The sequence below is a fragment of the Merops nubicus genome, unplaced genomic scaffold (assembly GCF_000691845.1).
Source record: "Merops nubicus isolate BGI_N331 unplaced genomic scaffold, ASM69184v1 scaffold14126, whole genome shotgun sequence".
NCBI lineage: Eukaryota > Metazoa > Chordata > Aves > Coraciiformes > Meropidae > Merops > Merops nubicus.
Genome location: NW_008613016.1, coordinates 1 through 18,112, shown reverse-complemented (window position 1 = coordinate 18,112; position 18,112 = coordinate 1). Strand labels below are relative to the sequence as shown.

Here is an 18,112-nt window from a genome sequence, read left to right as displayed (position 1 = left end):
TATTTTCTCTTGACTTTTATAGGCCTACCATGAGTCTTCTGCTCACCTGCTGAGGGGAGCTCTGTGTAAACACTGCAGTGAAGTTGGGAGGGGAACAGTCCTGGTGGCTTTGTGAGAATCAGCCTGCTGCAGACCTCTGTGTTGCTGCAGTAGAAATGCTGAGTTGCTGACACTACTCTTGGGCCACAGAAGCAAATTCTTGGTGCTGTGTGGGTTTCCTGGTGGGCTGTGGGGCAGTGATGGCTGAACTCTTGTGTCCAGCTGGCTTACAGAGAGGAGACTTCACACCCAGCCTGTTCTGATGCAGCCTGTCCTCGATTTTAGGGCAAAATTTCATCTCCTTCCCTCGCCACGAGGAAGAGCATCTCCAGAGGACTGTGAGCTGGCACCCTTGCCTCCTTATTCTTGGCCAGAACTGCAACGCCAAGTGCCAGTTACTCAACCTGCTGCTGGGTGAGAAGCTGCTGCCCACCACCAAAATCAGCCACGAGGAGAACTGCAAGAGGCGCCGCATCCGTTTCACCCACGGGACCCAAACCCGGGTCAGCCTGGCACTGCCTGAGCAGTATGAGCTGGTCCATATGATGGCAGCCCACAGAGGGCACTGGGACACCATACCCGAGGAGGACCTGGAGGTTGGTGGGGATGGTGAAGATCCTGCTCACCGGATAGCAGAGCTGGAGGTCATGCTGCCCTACTCACTGCTGAAGGTAACTAGGTGGCCGTGGCTCGTCGTGGTGAGCTTAAGATGGGACATTGCTCCCTAATAAAGTGAATGGTGTAAACACTCCAGCACAGGAATGTTTTAATTAGAGAGAAGCTGGAGGTGTGGTGTCAGGATTTTAACTGGACATCACTCTCTGTGCCTGGGTGCTTTTGTTTCAATCCTGACTCCTGGCAGTGGCATTCCTTCATAAAGTTTCCACCTGTCTCAGAAGCCAAGTTATGCAGAAGGCAGTTGGGGTTACATCTGAATTTTTATTCCAGTTTTTGAGGTTATTCAGAGTTAGCTCTGCTGTCTGGGAGTAGCTGGAAAGAAGCTGTTGTGTAAGGCTATGTCCTTTTTAACCTCTGTCCTTAAGAGCTTCTTGTCAGAAGAAAAGCTTCATTCCAGCACCTGATAAAATGATGTGACTTCACTTAAGAGGGTGGCTTTTGACATCTTTGTGGTGTCAGTGGAAATTGAAGGTGTTCAGAATAAGCAGGTGGGAGTCTGTTCTCAGTGCTGTTTCTAATGTTGGTAGTATCTTGCTTTGTAACTTTTATTTGCCCATAAAACATGTTCCTATCCTGTCTGTGTTGCAGTTGGTGCTTAGCAAACATCTTTAAAGGCAAGGTTTTTGTATTTCCTGACATTTTATAGCTTCCATAACCTTTCAGTGCCTTTCATATCTTATGTCAAGCCTTTGGTATTGCAGCATAATGCTTCTGGAACATTGTATTTGGCTGTAAAATACATAGAACAGGCATAAAAAGAGTATTTAGCTTTACATTTATTTTACGTGGTTATATTTTTATATGGGCCAGCCTAGATAGGCTGCAGTTTACAACCCTCTTTCAGATTTCACATGTGAGTGACAAAGATCTCTCTGTCTGGCTTTGGTTATATTTAGGGCACTTAGATGAAAACAGCTAGTCAGATTAATTTGAAAAGCATTGGGGAAATAAAAAGCTCTTCCAATAGACAGAGGGAGGGAGGGTGAATCACAGCTAGCTTCAGATGGATTCAAAGGACTCCTTACATGAATTCAAGGGGCTAAAGGAAGGGGGGGGGGAAAAAAATCATTTTTTTTAAGGCTGATCAGAGAGCATGGTACATTTTAGGAGGTAGTTGGGCTTCCTGTTGAGTTACAGGAGTCTGACCCCCTCTTGAGAGACCTGGGTTTTTCCACCCTTCTAGCTAATGTAAGTTCTCCAGCTCTTCTTGGTGTACACCAAGGCAATGAAGTTTTAGAAGCAAGTTGTGGACACTACTTCTGGAACTAGTGGAACATGTATCTGGAGCAATGATGGATAAGGGTTTTTTGCACACCATGTACAAAGTTGTACATCTTCAGAACTCCTCTGAAGGAAACTTCTGCCTTTTTTTTTAACTTGTGGGACAAAAGTAGGAGTCTGATAACAGTTGTGCACTTGATAACATGAGATTCAGTGCAGAGGTTTGCTGAGGAACCAAATAATTGGGAGGAGCTCAGCACCTTTTAGGCAGAGAGAGGAAAATCAATCTGAATTTTACTCCTCTTACCTACAATCCCTGAATGTTCATCTGTTTTTCACCCACCAGCAGAGTCCTTGTAAGTAGCTCTGTGTTTCATGATAACCTTACATTCTAGATGCTCAAACACCTTATTAGTGTTTGAAGAAACATTTGCAGGTCCTTGTTGTGGACTTGAACAGTGGGAAGAGATGAGAATTTCTGTTGAGGGCTCCTGTTGGAGGCCATGTTCATTTGCCATAGTGAGGACAGTTGCCCACCAGCAGATCTGCTGTTGGAGGAGCTGTCAGTGGGACCTGGGGAATGCTGGGCAGCTTTTCAGGCCTGCACATCCCTTCCTGAGAGCCTGACTCATGCTCTTTGGTGCAGATACTGGCTTGCTAAACCCAAACTCATTAGCCATGACTCCAGCAGAGACAGGCTAAGTTATTCATGAGTTAACAATATCCAACTATTAACTGAACTGCTTTTATGTGGAGATAAATGCAATACAAGTGTAGAATATAGAACTTTTTAATACCAAACTGCCCGTGGAGCACCCTGAAAGGTTTTTTCCCATTAGGCTGATAGCCAGGATGGGGCCATGTTTGCTTTTCTGTGCTCCTGAAGGATGATATAATCAAAACTTGTTTCACAGAAAAGGGGGTGAGGAGGAGGGAGCCAAAAATTTCATTTGCAGGGGTCAGCTGCTGTGAGAACACTGCATTCTGCTCATAGGTACGTGAACTTGGTTGTGTTTAAACCTAAAATATTAGGGGAGGAAAAACTTTGGCAAAGCTGCTGTATTCCTTGGGGATCACTGGGCACAGGAATGCATCTAGGTCATGGGGAATAATCCATTTAGCCAGACAGATTATTAGATTTATAGTGGGAGTAAACACTTGGCTGTTTCCCTAAATCTTATCGGCCGTGCCTGGAAGTCAATGTAGACTTCTCTGAAGGGTTGGTTTTCTCCTGAATGGTCCAGCTGAATGGGAGGAGGGTACCAGGGCTGAAAGCCCTTTCCTTTTCCCTCTTCATGCCTTCACCCTGCTCTGGGCTTCATGTGACTCTGAGTGTCAGGCTGAAAAGTTTCAGCCACGGCTTGTAGGGAAGGAAAAATTTTCAGCTGCTCTGACAAAAAGCTGGAGAAACAAATACAAGATGGTTCTATGAGCTCTAACAGAAGGGCTGAATTATTCTGGATATACTGTTGCATTTCTTCAGGTAGCATAGGAATGATTCAGGTCATTTGAATTAGTAGTTGCTACAAGGAGCAAAGAATGTGGTTAAGTACCTGTTAGGTGGTTCTTTTAATGTACATCCTGCTTAAAACTTGAAGAACGTGACTTTATCTTCTTCTGGAGAGGATTTTTTTTAATGTATTTAGTTGTGGCATTAGTACAGAAAGGTGAAAAATAAAAAAAATGAACTGGCAAGATTTCAGAAAAATTGGAGGGGAATGTGTGTGGAAACAAAACCAAAAGTTCTAAGTAGAACCTAGGGGTATATACATATCTCAGATTAATGGGCAGGCAATGAAATGAGCTCACATATGTAATAAATGCAGTAACTGTCAGACCTGAGTGATTCACAGGCTATTCTTGGAAGTCAGAGTATTCAAATTGGCTTAGAAAAAGACTGAGCTGGGCCTTCAATCATAATCTGCTCAGTAGGAGTTTGGATAAAAATCTGACTAAATTGGGTTAGCTTCTCAGCACCTCAGTTAACTAAGCAAACAGTGATTACACTGCCCGCAGCCTGGCAAAATAGGACAAGGTCCTCTTGGGATGGAGCAAATGAATGTTCTTTTAACTGGTTTGGAAATGAGGCACTCTGTTGACTCAGGGAAATGGCCCATTTCAGTGGTCCCTGAATGCGTTCAGTGAGGCTCCCGTTGTAGGTCAAGACCTACTTCATCCTGGATTTCAATTTTGGGGATGCAGTGGTCATCCTGGCACTGGGAGTTTTGAATCTGCAGGTGAGTATGTGGTGTCTGCATCATTCTTTCACCTCTCTCTTTTGTGTTGCTGTTGGTGGCACCTCTGCATCATGTTTTAAGTGGAGGAGCTGTAGCTCTGATGTTTGAGTACCTGGCGTTCAGATTGCTGGGTGGGAGGCTTTGATATTTTAAAAAGGGCCTTTTAGTGAAGAAAAAATAGGAATGAAACTACCTGACAGCTGTTGCAGGCTTACAGCTCTGTCAGAAGTGATCCAGTGTGTTTACAGCAGTGTGACCTTGTGAGAACCAGCTTAAACATTTTAGGAATCCAGCCTGAGTCATAGGGGTTCCCCACAGAGGAAGACTCAATTCCTAATAGCGTGGGGCTGCAGAGATGGTGCTTCAACTTCTGTAGGACATTTAAAAACAAGAGGTGGGTAAGAAATGTTGCTAATCCTCTTTGGAAAAGCCTGAGAGGCCTCTATGGCAACAGAAGGACCAGTTGCTCACGCTGTGCTTGGTTGTCTGTGTTGGTTTTCTCCCTGTCTCCTAGAGACAGCACTGGCTTCCTCCTTTGTTTACAGTCACTGCTGTGAGTCATCTGTCCTGGTGAACGTTGCAGCACTGCACATCCCATGCTGCTCAGCCTCCTGGCCTTCAGGCAGGTCTGAGCCCAGGGCCCTGGCACTGAGGACTTCCTCTTAGCTCCAAGAGCAGTCAGACATGGTCCAGCCTTTCATTTTTCTCCATGGGGAAAAATGATGGAAGAATTCTTATCACCTCCCTGTTAGGGGTTGGGAAGATGGAACTTAAATTTTTTTCAGTTAAAAGCCTTTAACATTTTCTTGCCTTATTTTAGTAGAGTGAGACATGCAATTCCAACCCTGTTCTTGCATATTCAAAGGTGAGCCTCATCTCCTCCCTTGAAAGAGAAGGAAGCAGGTTTCAGAACTGGCCTTTTTTTCAGCAGGGTTAGTAAGAAGTGCTGGCAGCAGGAGCATATGAGTGAAGTGCTGAAACTATGCAGTCAGAAAATAAGTAAATATTTAACCTCCTTAGATCTTGGTTGGTTTTGAAGAAAATCAAAAGGAAGCTTGTCACAACCCTCTGTTCCTCCTCATCTGCCCTTTGGCTGTGAACTCCCTGGATTCAGTCCTTGTGCTTTGTCTTGGCAGTAGTGACTAGTGTCCTGCTTTCCACTGGTGGGAGCTGTGCTGACAACTGGTAATGGGGCTGTCTCCTCAGATTGCTGGAGAGGGCTGAGAATCAACCTTGCAGGTGGGCTTTAGACTGAAGCACAGTGCTGTGAGACTCCATGACTCTGAAAGGCTTTGAATGTTTCTGATTTCACACTTTGTGAACCAATTAGTTTTGCAGGTATCAGTTTTTTTAAAGGATTTGCACCAACCTGTTCTTTTTTTTTTCCCCACTCCCTCACTTGCTAGGAAGTAGATGTTGTGGTAGCACCGTGTCGTGGGTTCCAATCTGCTGAGGCCACCTTGGGAGAGTATGTGAACCAGGTCTTGCCTGTTGTCATCTTTGCCATCAGCGAGGCTGAACTCTCCTCATCAGACGAGAACGAACTGCGTGAAATCAAAGAGAAATTCTCTTTACCCATTTTCTTCTTCAAAGTGCCAGAGCTGGGGGCTGACCTGATCTCTCCCTTAAAAACTGATAACGAAAAGTCTTCCCTCTACTGCCAGCTGATGGACTTGGAGTACCTGAGCACCAACCACTGCAGCTGTGGGGCACCTGATCCTGAGGCTGATGCCCAGAGCATGTTGGTGGAGCAGTTGGAGAAGCTCCGTCTCCTGAGCACTTTTTCCAGGCAGGTGCTTCAGAAGCACCTGGTGGAAGCAGCCACCAGTTTGAACGAGGTGCACTGTCGCTGCCTCAACATCTTCATCAACCAGGCTTTTGACATGCAGAGGGACCTGCAGATCACCCCCAAGAGGCTGGAGTACACCCGCAAGAAGGAGAACGAGCTCTACGAGTCTCTGATGAACATTGCCAACCGCAAGCAGGAGGAGATGAAGGACATGATCGTGGAGACTCTCAGCAATATGAAAGAGGAGCTCCTGGAGGATGCTGCTAATATGGAATTCAAAGGTAACTGCTGGCAGGAGAGCAACGGGAAGGCTGAAATTGGGGGTGTGAAGGGAGAGTGGCAGGGTAATATTTGGCATCTAAGGGCTAGTTGGGTGGCAGCCTAGACAAGTGACTTCAGAGCTCAGGCATAAAGGATTTTTCTGCAGTAGCTCCTGAATAAAAAGCACTGTCTTTAAATGAGAGGCCTGAACATGTTAAAGGCTTGGTTTCCTATAAATCAGACTTTCCCCCCCGCTCCCCTGAGCTTACTGCACAGTTCTGGGTTAGGATATTTTAATTCTCTGCTTTAATTCCATGTTCTGCTGAAGAAAAGAGCTCTTCCAACTCTGCCTCAGTGGATGTGTTGAGACTTGGGAACTAATCTGTCATAAGAAAAAAAAAAAAACCTGTTTGAGTTTTAGCAGTGAAGGCTGGATTTGTACTTTCTGGTTGTTTTCTTTGAGAGGTTTAAGTGCTCTTTGAGAGGTTTAAGACTTTTGGGTGTAGAACTTTCTAAAATGAAATCTCCTGGGTATGTAGGGTTTTCCTTCAAAACAAAAAAACCAGCCCAGGATATTGTGCTCCTGAGGCCTGTGCTTGGAATTTAGTGGGTGCTTTTGGGAAATGGAGTGAGAATTCTCACTACATCTTCTGGTACCAAAACTTCAGGAACCCACAAGCTGGAAGCACACAGAATGATGAGTAAACTGTGGAGGGTGAGAGGCTATCCAGATTTTGTCTGCAGGGATATGTGGTCTGTCATAAACAAAGGGAAGATGTGTAGGTTGATACTCCACAGCTCTTTTCTCCTCTGCTTGCTAAGCAAAGGTTTACTGTAACAGTCCTTTCTGTTCCAAGGAAATCCAATTCACTGGGCTGGTGGGGAAAGATTTCTCTGATTAAAATAAAATCTGGAACAACTCTAGGCTATTTGTTTAGAAGAAACTTGGGGCTGTGAATTGAATGCTCTGCTGAGGCAAAACACAGGATCCTTTTGTCTTGGCTTCCCAGTTTCAAACTGGAGTGCAATACCTGAGATGAAGAGCTAAAAATGGACTGTGTTTAATCCTGCAGGTTGGGATCTGGATCTTTCTGGGGCTGCAGGTGGGAAATGGATCTTTCCTGTTTCTGTGCAGCCAGATCTTCCCTGTTTCTTGAAAAATTGGCTTTGTAGTGCCCATACCAAGTGTAGTTCTCAAAGAGCTTGTTTTAATTGCAACATAACCTATTTGCATGCTGCAGAAAACCCCAACACACACACACTGACAGTGTAGCAAGTGTGTTAATTCTCCCTAGCTAGGGCTGCTACTGCTCCATTAGCTGGCAGGGTAATAATTCCTGTGTTCTGTCTGTCACACTTTTACTTTGTGCTGCCCCTAAACACTCTTGCACATGCAGAACCCTGAACTCGGGTACTACAGTGCCCCAAATCTGTAAAAGATTTGAAGTATCAGTATTTGAAGCAAGAGCCCACAGGAAGGAAGGTGTTATTTGGAGGAGCTAATGCCATCTGTCGATCACTGGATTTGTTTTAAGTGGGCTGGACTGTTGTTGGCCAAAATCCAGAGACCTTCAGCTCCTGGTAGTAGTGTAAGTGTTGCTCAGAGTAGTTGCAGTGTTTAAAAACACCAAGTGGTAACCCCCTTTTCAAGATATTAAGACAAATTTCATGTAACTGGCACGGCTGTTGCATCACTTTCAGCACAACATTCAACATCCAGCCACGCTCCTGGGCTGCAGTGTGGCCTGGAGGGATTTCCTCATCTGTACTTGGTTAGATAGACAGCTTGGTGTTTCTGCCCTTTCATTTTTGAGCTGATTGTTGACTTGTCATCACTGCACCACTGTAGTAGCTATAGAATATTTGTATAGAGCCTTATCAAGGGTTGAGCTGAGTGTCCTGGGAATTCAAACACCAGTGAATGGAATAAAGCATGAGAATATTCCCCACCATGGTCAGATGTGATTTGTAGCTTGCCTGAAGCTGGAGTAACAAGGTGTTCCTGCACCTCCTCTGCTGCATCAGTACTTTCTGCCACACAGTGCCAAAAGGCTCAAGATCTGTAGGACTGGGCTTGGGGCCTGCTGTAAAACTGGCAGTGTAGCATGAGACATGCAGAGGGGCAAACGTTTGGTGCTTTGCAATACTCAGTGTGTGTGTTTTTCTGTTCCTCATGAGGGTTCTTGTATGACTTAGAACAACTGTTGGCTTCAGTTTACACCACCTGGTAAGGAACCTCTGAAGGAGCAAAAACTTTTGGGGCAGAAGCTGGTAAAGCAGCTCTCAGTAGCTGTTGTTCCAACCACTGTGTTGAATTCAAAAGAGGCCTCTGCTTTTTTTTTTGTGCAGATATCATCATTCCTGAGAATGGGGAACCCGTTAGTTCCAAGGACATAAAATGCTGCATTAAGCAAATTCAGGAACTGATTATTTCTCGACTGAACCAAGCAGTTGCCAACAAGCTCATTAGCTCAGTGGACTATCTGAGAGAGAGTTTTGTAGGGACTCTGGAGAGATGTCTCAAGAGCCTGGAGGAGTCTTGGGAGGTTTCAGTGCATCCTGCAAGGAGTTTGGAGAAGTCAAAGGATGTTTCTGTACACATCACAAGCAATTATCTCAAACAGGTATGGTGGCTTGAATGGCTGGCTGGAGTATTCTTAATTGTCTTTATCCTGATCCAAGGAGGATGGGTGGCAGGAGGGTGAGAGATGCTCAGTGGAATCAGAGGAACATAGATTTGCAGCATGTGTGGGTCTGGTGTCATTAAGGGAGGTCCTAAAAGTGGGGAACACTCTCTTAAAGGCCTGTAGTTACATTTCCTAAATCTGTATAATCAGTTCACAGCCTAGAAACACCTATGAGCTTAATACAACAAATGAATGGAACCAAGCAGATCATGGAGTATCCCATGTAGTGTCTGGTTTTTCATTTTCAGAGGGTCTAGCAGGTGTTACAGTGACTCTGGCTTGCAAAGTTCCCATACTTTCATCTTTTCCCTTGCTTTCCAGATACTAAATGCAGCCTATCATGTTGAAGTCACTTTCCACTCTGGCTCAACAGTAACCAGGATGCTGTGGGAGCAGATCAAACAGGTATGATCATCTTGACCATTTATTTCTAGTACATGTCACTGTGCAGCAGAATAGTTTTTGAGCAAACAGTGTGAATACTCCCAGCACCTCCCTGAATTTCAACTCTGTGTGAGCAGTGAGAAGCTGCTGCTTCCCCACTCAAACTAAGGCTCTGTGTGTAGTTTATTTCCAGGGGTGCTAATATTTACTTTAAAGAAAATACCTCTTTAGTCTTTTTCTTTCTGTTCTGAAATAGCAAAGGAATGATGATGAACGTTTTGAAACTTTTGCTCTTTGTTTTGGGTAGCTGGTTGTTTATTTGGGTTTGGAGGTTTCTTGTGGGCTGGTTGGTTTGTTTTGCAGTGTCTTTATTCAGGTCAATTCACTCCTCTCCCTCCAGAGCAGACCACATTTCCTCAGGTCTTTGTTTTAAATTCTTGTCTGTTATATCATCATCCTTCTGAAGTTGCTCGTTGATCACCTTTACTGCCTTCCCCATCTTGAGATTCTGTGTATGGATAGGGGAGAGGAATCTGAGTTTTTCCTAAGTGCAGACTAAGCAGTGACAAACCCTCAGCATCCTCCTTTGACCTGGAGAAGGCTGCAGTCAGGGTGTACACAGCAGCTGGATTTCTGTGGCTTCTAATGAAGGGTGGAGCAGGGCATCTTCTTCACCCAGCAATTTAAGGCAAGTGGTGCATACTGACACCTCAAATTTCCCCAGCCTGACAGTGTGTCCATCCAGCAAAAAGCTGCTTTGCTGTAGCTTTCACCAGTTTGGGAGCTCTTGTAAGGTGCTTATTTAACCCCATTCCCTGTGACTGTGTGTTATTACAAGCCTAAGCAACCTGAATAAATTGACCCTTAGCATTCTTTTTTCCTGTTAGTGCCTTAATTCTGTCTCCTGCTCTCCCAGATAATCCAGCGGATCACGTGGGTCAGCCCTCCTGCCATCACCAGTGACTGGAAGAGGAAGGTTGCCCAGGATGCCATCGAGAGCCTCAGTGCCTCCAAGCTGGCCAAGAGCATCTGCAGCCAGTTCCGCACCAGGCTCAACAGCTCCCACGAGGCTTTTGCAGCTTCCCTGCGACAGGTGAGCCCGTGGGGCTGTTCAGGAGGAGTTCTTTTTGTACGTTGGCATTTACAGAAAGAGGAATTTTAATGGCAGAGACCAGCTAAAAGTGCAGCTCGTGCTGTTAATGCTGCCATGGGGTAGGTGCAGGCAGCGCTGATGTGCCCTGATAGATGATCCTATTTTTACACTAGGTGTGCTTTAAGTAGGATCTCCATTCAGACCCTCAACCTCATCACAGCAGGGCTTCAAACCAGGCAGGACTACAGTGTGTGTCATATCTTTTATAGTTGGAAGATGGCCACTCTGGCAGGCTGGAGAAGACAGAAGACCTGTGGCTGAAGGTGCGGAAGGATCACGCTCCTCGGCTGGCACGACTCTCCCTGGAGAGCAGATCCCTCCAGGATGTGCTGTTGCATGGTGAGTGCTCTGCTTCATCTTCTCAGTATTATGTTCTGCTCCCTCCTCCTGAAGCAGCCAGTGGGTGGAAAGGAGTAGGAGGGCTGTTTTGCTTTTCACTCAGCTACTTCAGCGAGCCTCCCGTTTTACACATGAACACCTTGAACTGTGCAGCTGCTGGCCCAGGACAAGCTCTGGGCTGTCAGCCTGATGGTGTGCAGGAGGAGATGAAGTAACATCTGCCTAAATGGATGTTGTGCCTTACAGGCAAACCAAAGCTGGGCCGGGAGCTGGGCCGAGGACAGTATGGTGTGGTCTATCTGTGTGACAGCTGGGGAGGCCACTTCCCCTGTGCACTGAAATCAGTTGTTCCTCCAGATGAGAAGCACTGGAATGACCTTGCACTTGAGTTTCACTACATGAGGTGTGTATCATGAGTGCTTTTTCTTATCTCCACGTGGATCTCCTTAACCTCACTGCTGCAAACAAAGGCTGTTGGTGTAGACAGAACCTTGCTTGCTACAGTTCCCCTCTGCAGTCAATGACCTCATGAAGTGCTGAGCTGCTCTTTGTAAGGCAAGACAGGGTGCCATTGGCACTGCAAAAATGGAACAGGCAACACACTCCTGCCTGCCTGAAGGTGATTCTCTGGTGTGTACACTGTTCAGATGCTTGCTATTTTGCAGAGCAAATGAGAATTAAGAGTATGATAGCAAACAGTACTTGTCCACTGATTCTTTTTGGCTGTTGAATCATCCCTCCTCTCCCAGTCTTCCTCCTTTCTGAATTCACAGAAGAAAATGATGGGTCTACACTGCAGAAAGCTGAGCTTGTCTTCAGCAAACAGCTGCAGGCAGGTGCTGCAGTACAGACAGCTGAAATAACACAGGAGTTCTTCAGGACTAGAATCTTTAACAGGCTTTCTTGAGTTTAACTGGCTCAGGCAGCTGTGTATTGCTACAGTCCTCAGGCCTGTGGGGAGCTGAGAATTCTTACTGCACACTGTGTGGTACTGCTGTATCTTACTGCTGCTAGTGGGCATTTTTCCTTTGAGGTGAGGCTTGGCCTGGGGTGGAAGGAGGGCTATAAAAGTGACCAGATCTGTGCTGTGCTTCCTCTAGGTCTCTGCAGACACACGAGAGGCTCGTACATCTGCATGGCTCTGTGATAGATTATGGCTATGGAGGGGGCTCCAGCATTGCAGTCTTGCTGATAATGGAACGGTTGCACAGAGACCTCTACACAGGGCTAAAGGTACCAACAGTCTGTCTGTGTATGTGTATAGACTTTATATATAAAAATTTTTCAAAAATCCACACCTAAATATCTGTTAATCCACGAAACGAAGCTAGAATTGCTTATTTTTTTAGTGGTTTGGGCAAAGAACAGTAAGCAAAAGTAACTTTCACTTGAGGAATGAAATCTCTTGTGTGTTTATTCTTCAGGCTGGGCTAGAATTGGAAACACGACTGCAGATTGCCCTGGATGTGGTTGAAGGAATCCGTTACCTTCACAGCCAGGGACTTGTGCACCGGGATATCAAACTTAAAAATGTCTTGGTGAGGAAAATTTCTGTGTCTGGCTAATCCTGAAGTTTTATGAGGCCCTTCTAGTGGGAGGGAGAAGCATAATACGAGTGAAGTAATAGCTTTCTCCACACAGGATCTTTTAATCTGTGGAATTTTAACCACAGCTAACCTGGCAATGAGATTTCCCTTGCTCATTTTCAGGCTCAAAGCCTGGGGGAAAGGGAGCAGTAGAGTGACTTCTCTTGAAGGCAGAGAGCTTGAGCTACAAGTAGGACTTCCAGTTCCTGGTTCTATTAAATCCCAGCCACACCTTCTGTGTAACAGACAAGTGAAGGCATGTCTTGTTACTGAGCTTAACTAGGCAAAAGTCTGAGAGCAGCTAGATAATCAGAGAAGCTTACTTAAGAACAATGCCCAACTCTTCAAACATAAATGTAGTGGAAAAACCTTAATCTTAAAAAGCAACATGAAAACTGAGGAGCATGGTTATCAGCTGCCTCTGTATGAATTCTTCTACAGCTTGACAAAAAGAATCGAGCCAAAATCACTGACTTGGGGTTCTGCAAACCAGAAGCCATGATGTCTGGCAGTATTGTTGGCACACCCATTCATATGGCTCCTGAGCTGTTCACAGGTATGCTGGTTGATTGAATCCACTGGGGTCCTGCTCTGGCTTCAGTTTTGAAGGCTGTTACTTTGAATTAATAGCTCTGCTTGCTTACGAGGGGAAGAATAATTTAAAACCCCAAACAGCACAAAACAAAGCCCAAAACTAGAAGGCTCCTTGTTTACATTGCATGGTATGTAATTTTTTTGCTGTATTTAAGTGTCAGTCTCAAGTGTTTGCTTACCTGAAAGAACTGTAGGATTCATAAGCTTTGAAGTGAGGAATACTCTTGCAATTGGAAAGATAAACCATTAGTTATTGGCAAGCTGGAAACATTTGGCTTTCCTAGGCAAATACTTCAGAAAGGATCCCCTGTAAGGAATTTCCAAGCTGTTACAAACATGTGGAGTGTGTTTGAGTTGCTGTTGGAGCTTTTTTTTCCTGAGCAAGCATCTTACAGTAGCCCTGAGTGGTTTGTACTGCTCTTAAAGGCATCCTTCTGTTCTGTCTGAGATGCTGTCCCTGCTGTGACAAGATTGCAGTCAAACTGAAGCTGTCCTATTGGTGTTTAAGCTAAAAAATATTATTTAGGTGGTTCTTACTACCAGTGAAATACTCATGACTAACAGGCTAGACCTTGACCTTGGAGGTGAGCATTGCCTTAGCTCTTACACACTCAACATGCTCAATCTTTTCTTATTCACTAGGTGAACCTGCTATAGATGAGTAAATGCCCAAGCAGAACTGCTAGTCTTATAAATATTGGTGTTTAAGTCTGAAATGCACCTGAGCAGCTGTACCTGCAGTGATCTGAGCCTCAGCTTGGGAACTGCTGGTACAGGTTAAGTGTATAAATGCTCTGAGAACTGGGAAGTCTTCTCTCTTATCCCTTCACGTGTGGCAATGACTCCTGGTGTGTTACAAGGCTTGCCTCCTGGCAGGGAAGTTGTGCTTAAAAGGAGGAAGTGGAACACTGAAATTACTTCTTGGAGAGCTCAGTTTGCAGTCCTGAAGATGGTGTTTGCCCTGCTGATCAGATGTGTTTTTCTCACAGGGAAATATGATAACTCAGTGGATGTTTATGCGTTTGGGATTCTGTTCTGGTACATTTGCTCAGGACACGTGAAGTTACCAGAGGCTTTTGAGAGATGTGCAAGCAAAGATCACCTTTGGAACAATGTCAGAAGAGGTATAAATGGCTTATATTTGAACTCTGTTGGTTGATACTTAATGCTTGAGTAAAATTTAAGATGAGGAAATCCATTTTTATCCTCTTGTCATTTTACTTTGCAGTCACAAGTCGTATTGCTTCATTGACAGTCTAAAGAGTAATACTTTTTCCAGTTAAAAAAAGCCTAAAATTAGCAGGGATTAAAAAAAAAGCCTTAACCACCTCTCTGCCATAGTGTCACAGGAGCTGTGCTGACACACTGCTTAGACTTGGCAAAGTATTACAACAGTTATGATGTAAACCAGACCCCAGGACCAGCCAGGCTTGATCCCCTGAAGAATGTTTAATCTCTTGCTGTTTCTGGAGGCCGTGGAGATCTGTCCCCTCCAATGCTCAACATGCAGCATGCTGAGGAAGCTGGATTTTGAGTCAAACACACAGGGATAGTTGTTTCCCAAAATACAAACTTTGATGCTTGTGGAGGTTTTGTGTAGTGGTGTTTTCTAGCAGTTTAATCCTTTGTGCTGTGTCATGGTATTGGAAGGTTTACTACTCTGTGGCCTTAGTTCCTGCCTGTGTAATCTCTCTCCTTCTCATGTGAAAAAGATTAACTCAGATGAGTGACTCTTGTATTTGGTCAGAAGGCTGCACTTGCTGCTTGTTCTCATGTTGAACTTGCTCCCAAAGGCATCACTGTGAGCAGGTGGGGTGGTGGGAATTGTGTTCTTCTAGGGGAAGCTGTTCATTTTGCTCCCAAATAACTGCAAAGAGGAGGCTCTAAGTGTTGGAAGTGTGTATGACCTCCTGAGTGGCTTCAGCAACGCTCCCAAAGAAGTTTCCTCAGCAGCACTGCTGAAATGTCAGCTCTGATGGAGAACGTTAGACCCCAGACAGTCCACGCTGGTCCCTTCAGCCTGCCCCAAAGCAACGAGCTGCAGCCAGAGCTGCTCTCAGGCTGTGGGGGTGTTCTGCTGGTAACAGGATCCCTCTCTCCTCCTTGCAGGAGTTCGTCCGGAGCGCCTGCCGGTGTTCGATGAGGAGTGCTGGCAGCTGATGGAAGCCTGCTGGGATGGGGACTCCTCCCAGCGCCCTCTCCTGGGCATCGTTCAGCCCATGCTGCAGGGGATCATGGACAGGCTCTGCAAGTCCAGCTCTGAGCACCCACACAAAGGCTTGGAGGACTCCACCTGAAAAAGAAGCACAGAAAGAATTTAAGTGTGGGCATATTCTGAAACCCCCCAACTCTGCCGTTGGCATCTTCAGAGGTAGCTCTTTGTGGCTGACATGAGTGGGACAGGTAATAGGAACCAGAAGATTGCTCGTGGAGGTGAGACCTTGGGGATGTTCCACCTTGACTAGCAGCCAGAGCAATCTCCCCTGGTGCACCCCATTGATGCTAGTTACCCACTGCAGCTTTTATTCTGGAGTTGTGCAAGTAAGATAGGAAAAATCCCCACCCTTGGACTCAAAGGGATTTTTGCCAATCCCACACAAACGCCAATGGAAGAAAAGCATCTTGTGTGTTTCAGGTAGAGTCTGTGTTGCCAGGACTTGATCACGACAGTCTTTACTCAGTAAAAACCTCTTCCCACTAACTGATGGCCCTGGGTGGCCTCCAATCCACACACAACTGTCCCAATCCCTTATTGACTGGCACCAGTTCCAGCGTGGTGAGAGGAGGAGGAGGAGGAAGGCTCTGGGCTAGACAGTGTCCAGAAGCTGAGAGCATCTGTCTGTAGGAGCTTCTTGCAGCACTCAAAATGTTTACATTGACAGGAGCAAAGCTTCCATGTTTTACCTGAGGGGGTTGATTTGCTGTTCCACTGCAGTGCAGATACCCCAAGTTATAAGCTATTTTTCTCTGATGTATCCTTCACCTCTTCCTTCTGTAAACAAGCTCTTTTTCTGGCCATTTCTGCTTCATAATTATTTGAATGTCTGAAGAAACCTGACCTTTCTTTTACAGTCTTCTGGTAAAATGGAAGACTGCTCAGATAACATATTGTAATAGTGAAACAAAGTCATTACAACTAATGACTGTCCACAGGGAAAATCCCAATTCATTTTAATTAAATTTGGGGTCTGAATTAGTTGTAAAGGCAATGACAGTTTTAAAATTGTGCTAACTATGACAGATTGTTTTAAAAAAAAAACAAAACAAGGTTTCTTCAGCTTTTTTTAAAGTCACATGCTTGGTGAGAGCATACTCGAGGGAAAACAGGTCATTCATCCTTCTTCAGGAGCTGTGTTGTGGTTGTGTCTGTTCCTCTGATCCTTTCACTCTGGGGTCTCTGATTTGGCTGTTCTGGAAAAAATATAAAAAGTGGGTGGGGAGGGGGAATCCTTGGCAGGGAAGGTGTGAGCTGGGGTGGTCCTGCTGCCCTTCCCCAGAGGGCAGCTGCTGAAAAATAACACCCTTGCCCCTCACCTCTTGCATTTCTAGGGCAAGGTGGGTTGATCTTCATGTAAGATACTTACCAGGTGGAGGCTGAAACTGAACATGCACCGTGTTTACTACCTGAGGAGTTCTCCCTGGGTTGGCTGTTGGTCCTGGCTGCAGAGGTTGGGCAGGCAGTGGCTTTGTTTCCCAGGCACATGGAATTACTGCACCTTCTTGCTGGGATTTATTGGCAAAATTACAACTGATAGTCTGCCTCTTAAACAGCTTGAACAAAGGAAAGGGATACATAACCCTCCAGTATTAAGCTTAGTTTAAATCTTCCTTTCTTAGTGCAATAAACAGGATTAATATGCTTTTTTATATATTAAAAAAACCCTTTTTTTACTGACCTTCACGTGCAGGCGTGTTCTTGGTCTGAGATGGCATTAACAGAGTTGGTTCTGTACAGACCCAGCCCTGCCAGCTGCTCCAGCTGCCAGTGCAGCCCCCCAGAACCACCCAGGCAGAGCAAACAACCTCTCCAAAGCTGCCTTGCTGCACACTCCTGCACCAGCCACCCTCCCAGTCAGCTCCCTGCTGCTGTTTGGGGTGCTTGTCACCTAATTAAAACCAGGAGAGTGGAGGTCAGTCTCTGGCAATTAATAGAGGGTAGCTGCTGTAAATAATAAATGAATAAAATTGACAACTCTATATGCAATTCCAGAAATGTCTTGTATAGCTTTTCCTCTGTAGCCACCTCCAGACCCTCACCTGATGCCTTTTTACTGCTGCCTATAGCTGCTTGGTCTCATTTCCATTTGCTTTGTCTCTTGGCCTGTGCAGTGTTGTAGATCTGCAGCTTTTCCCCAACTCTGTACAGCTGCTCCTGTATTCTTCTTTCCCTTGGGTCTGCCTGACTGAGCTTGTTCTGAGAGATTTCATACCCCCCCCTTTCTTCAAAACTAGTGTTCTCCCCCTTAAAGCAAGGAAAACAAGGTCATTAATTACTTTATTAAGATTCCATGGACTGTAAATGGCAATAGGTACCAAACCCAACACCTCTGGGCAGGGGCTCTGCTCCCAGACCAGGCTGGGGATCTGCTGAAGGTGTTTGTTACACTATGTTTTAATGTTATGCTGTAAAAGGGTACTTGTAACTTGTGTGTTGTACAACCTACCCGGTGTAACCAGGTAGTGGACTGGCTTCTGCTGGGTGCAGATGCTGTTCCAGTGATGTGAGTGCTCTCCCTTGAAACCAGCTGAAGCTCCTGGCTGTGAACAGCGAGGACCAAACCTCCCCTCTCCCCCTTCCTAGAAGCCTAAAGTGGAGATCAGACCTAAAATCAGCCTGGAGGAGCTTTGTTTACCATGGTCACTGCTGTGAGGGGTACATTAAAGAGTCCTGGGGACATTGCAAGGTTCAAGTACAGCCTGAGAAACGCCAGGAACTGTCTCTGTGCTCCCCAGCTCAGTTTTAAGCCTTTTCTTCACACTACACGTACCAGGATGAGCTGGGGGCAGGTGGGGTGAGGAGGGGGCTGGGGGGGCACAGCCCTGCTGCTCCTCCCACCCTTCCTGGGTGCCCTGAAGCACCCAACACTTTAATTCAGAGGATTATGACTTACACTAAATGCCTTGTCCTGGGAGCTGGGAGGGGC

General features: G+C 45.7%; 1 protein-coding gene across 1 annotated transcript; it reads left to right on the top strand.

Annotated features, from left to right (window-relative positions):
* Nucleotides 1-324: 324 nt before the first annotated feature.
* DSTYK (dual serine/threonine and tyrosine protein kinase) lies at nt 325-15,374 on the top strand (the record flags this gene model as incomplete). The annotated part of the gene is made up of 12 exons (XM_008941757.1): nt 325-710; nt 5,582-6,245; nt 8,575-8,849; nt 9,234-9,317; nt 10,213-10,389; nt 10,659-10,788; nt 11,035-11,191; nt 11,889-12,021; nt 12,213-12,326; nt 12,816-12,930; nt 13,958-14,092; nt 15,078-15,374. Coding segments are annotated over 12 exons (2,558 nt in total), but the record flags the coding sequence as incomplete, so codon positions are not given.
* Nucleotides 15,375-18,112: the final 2,738 nt, after the last annotated feature.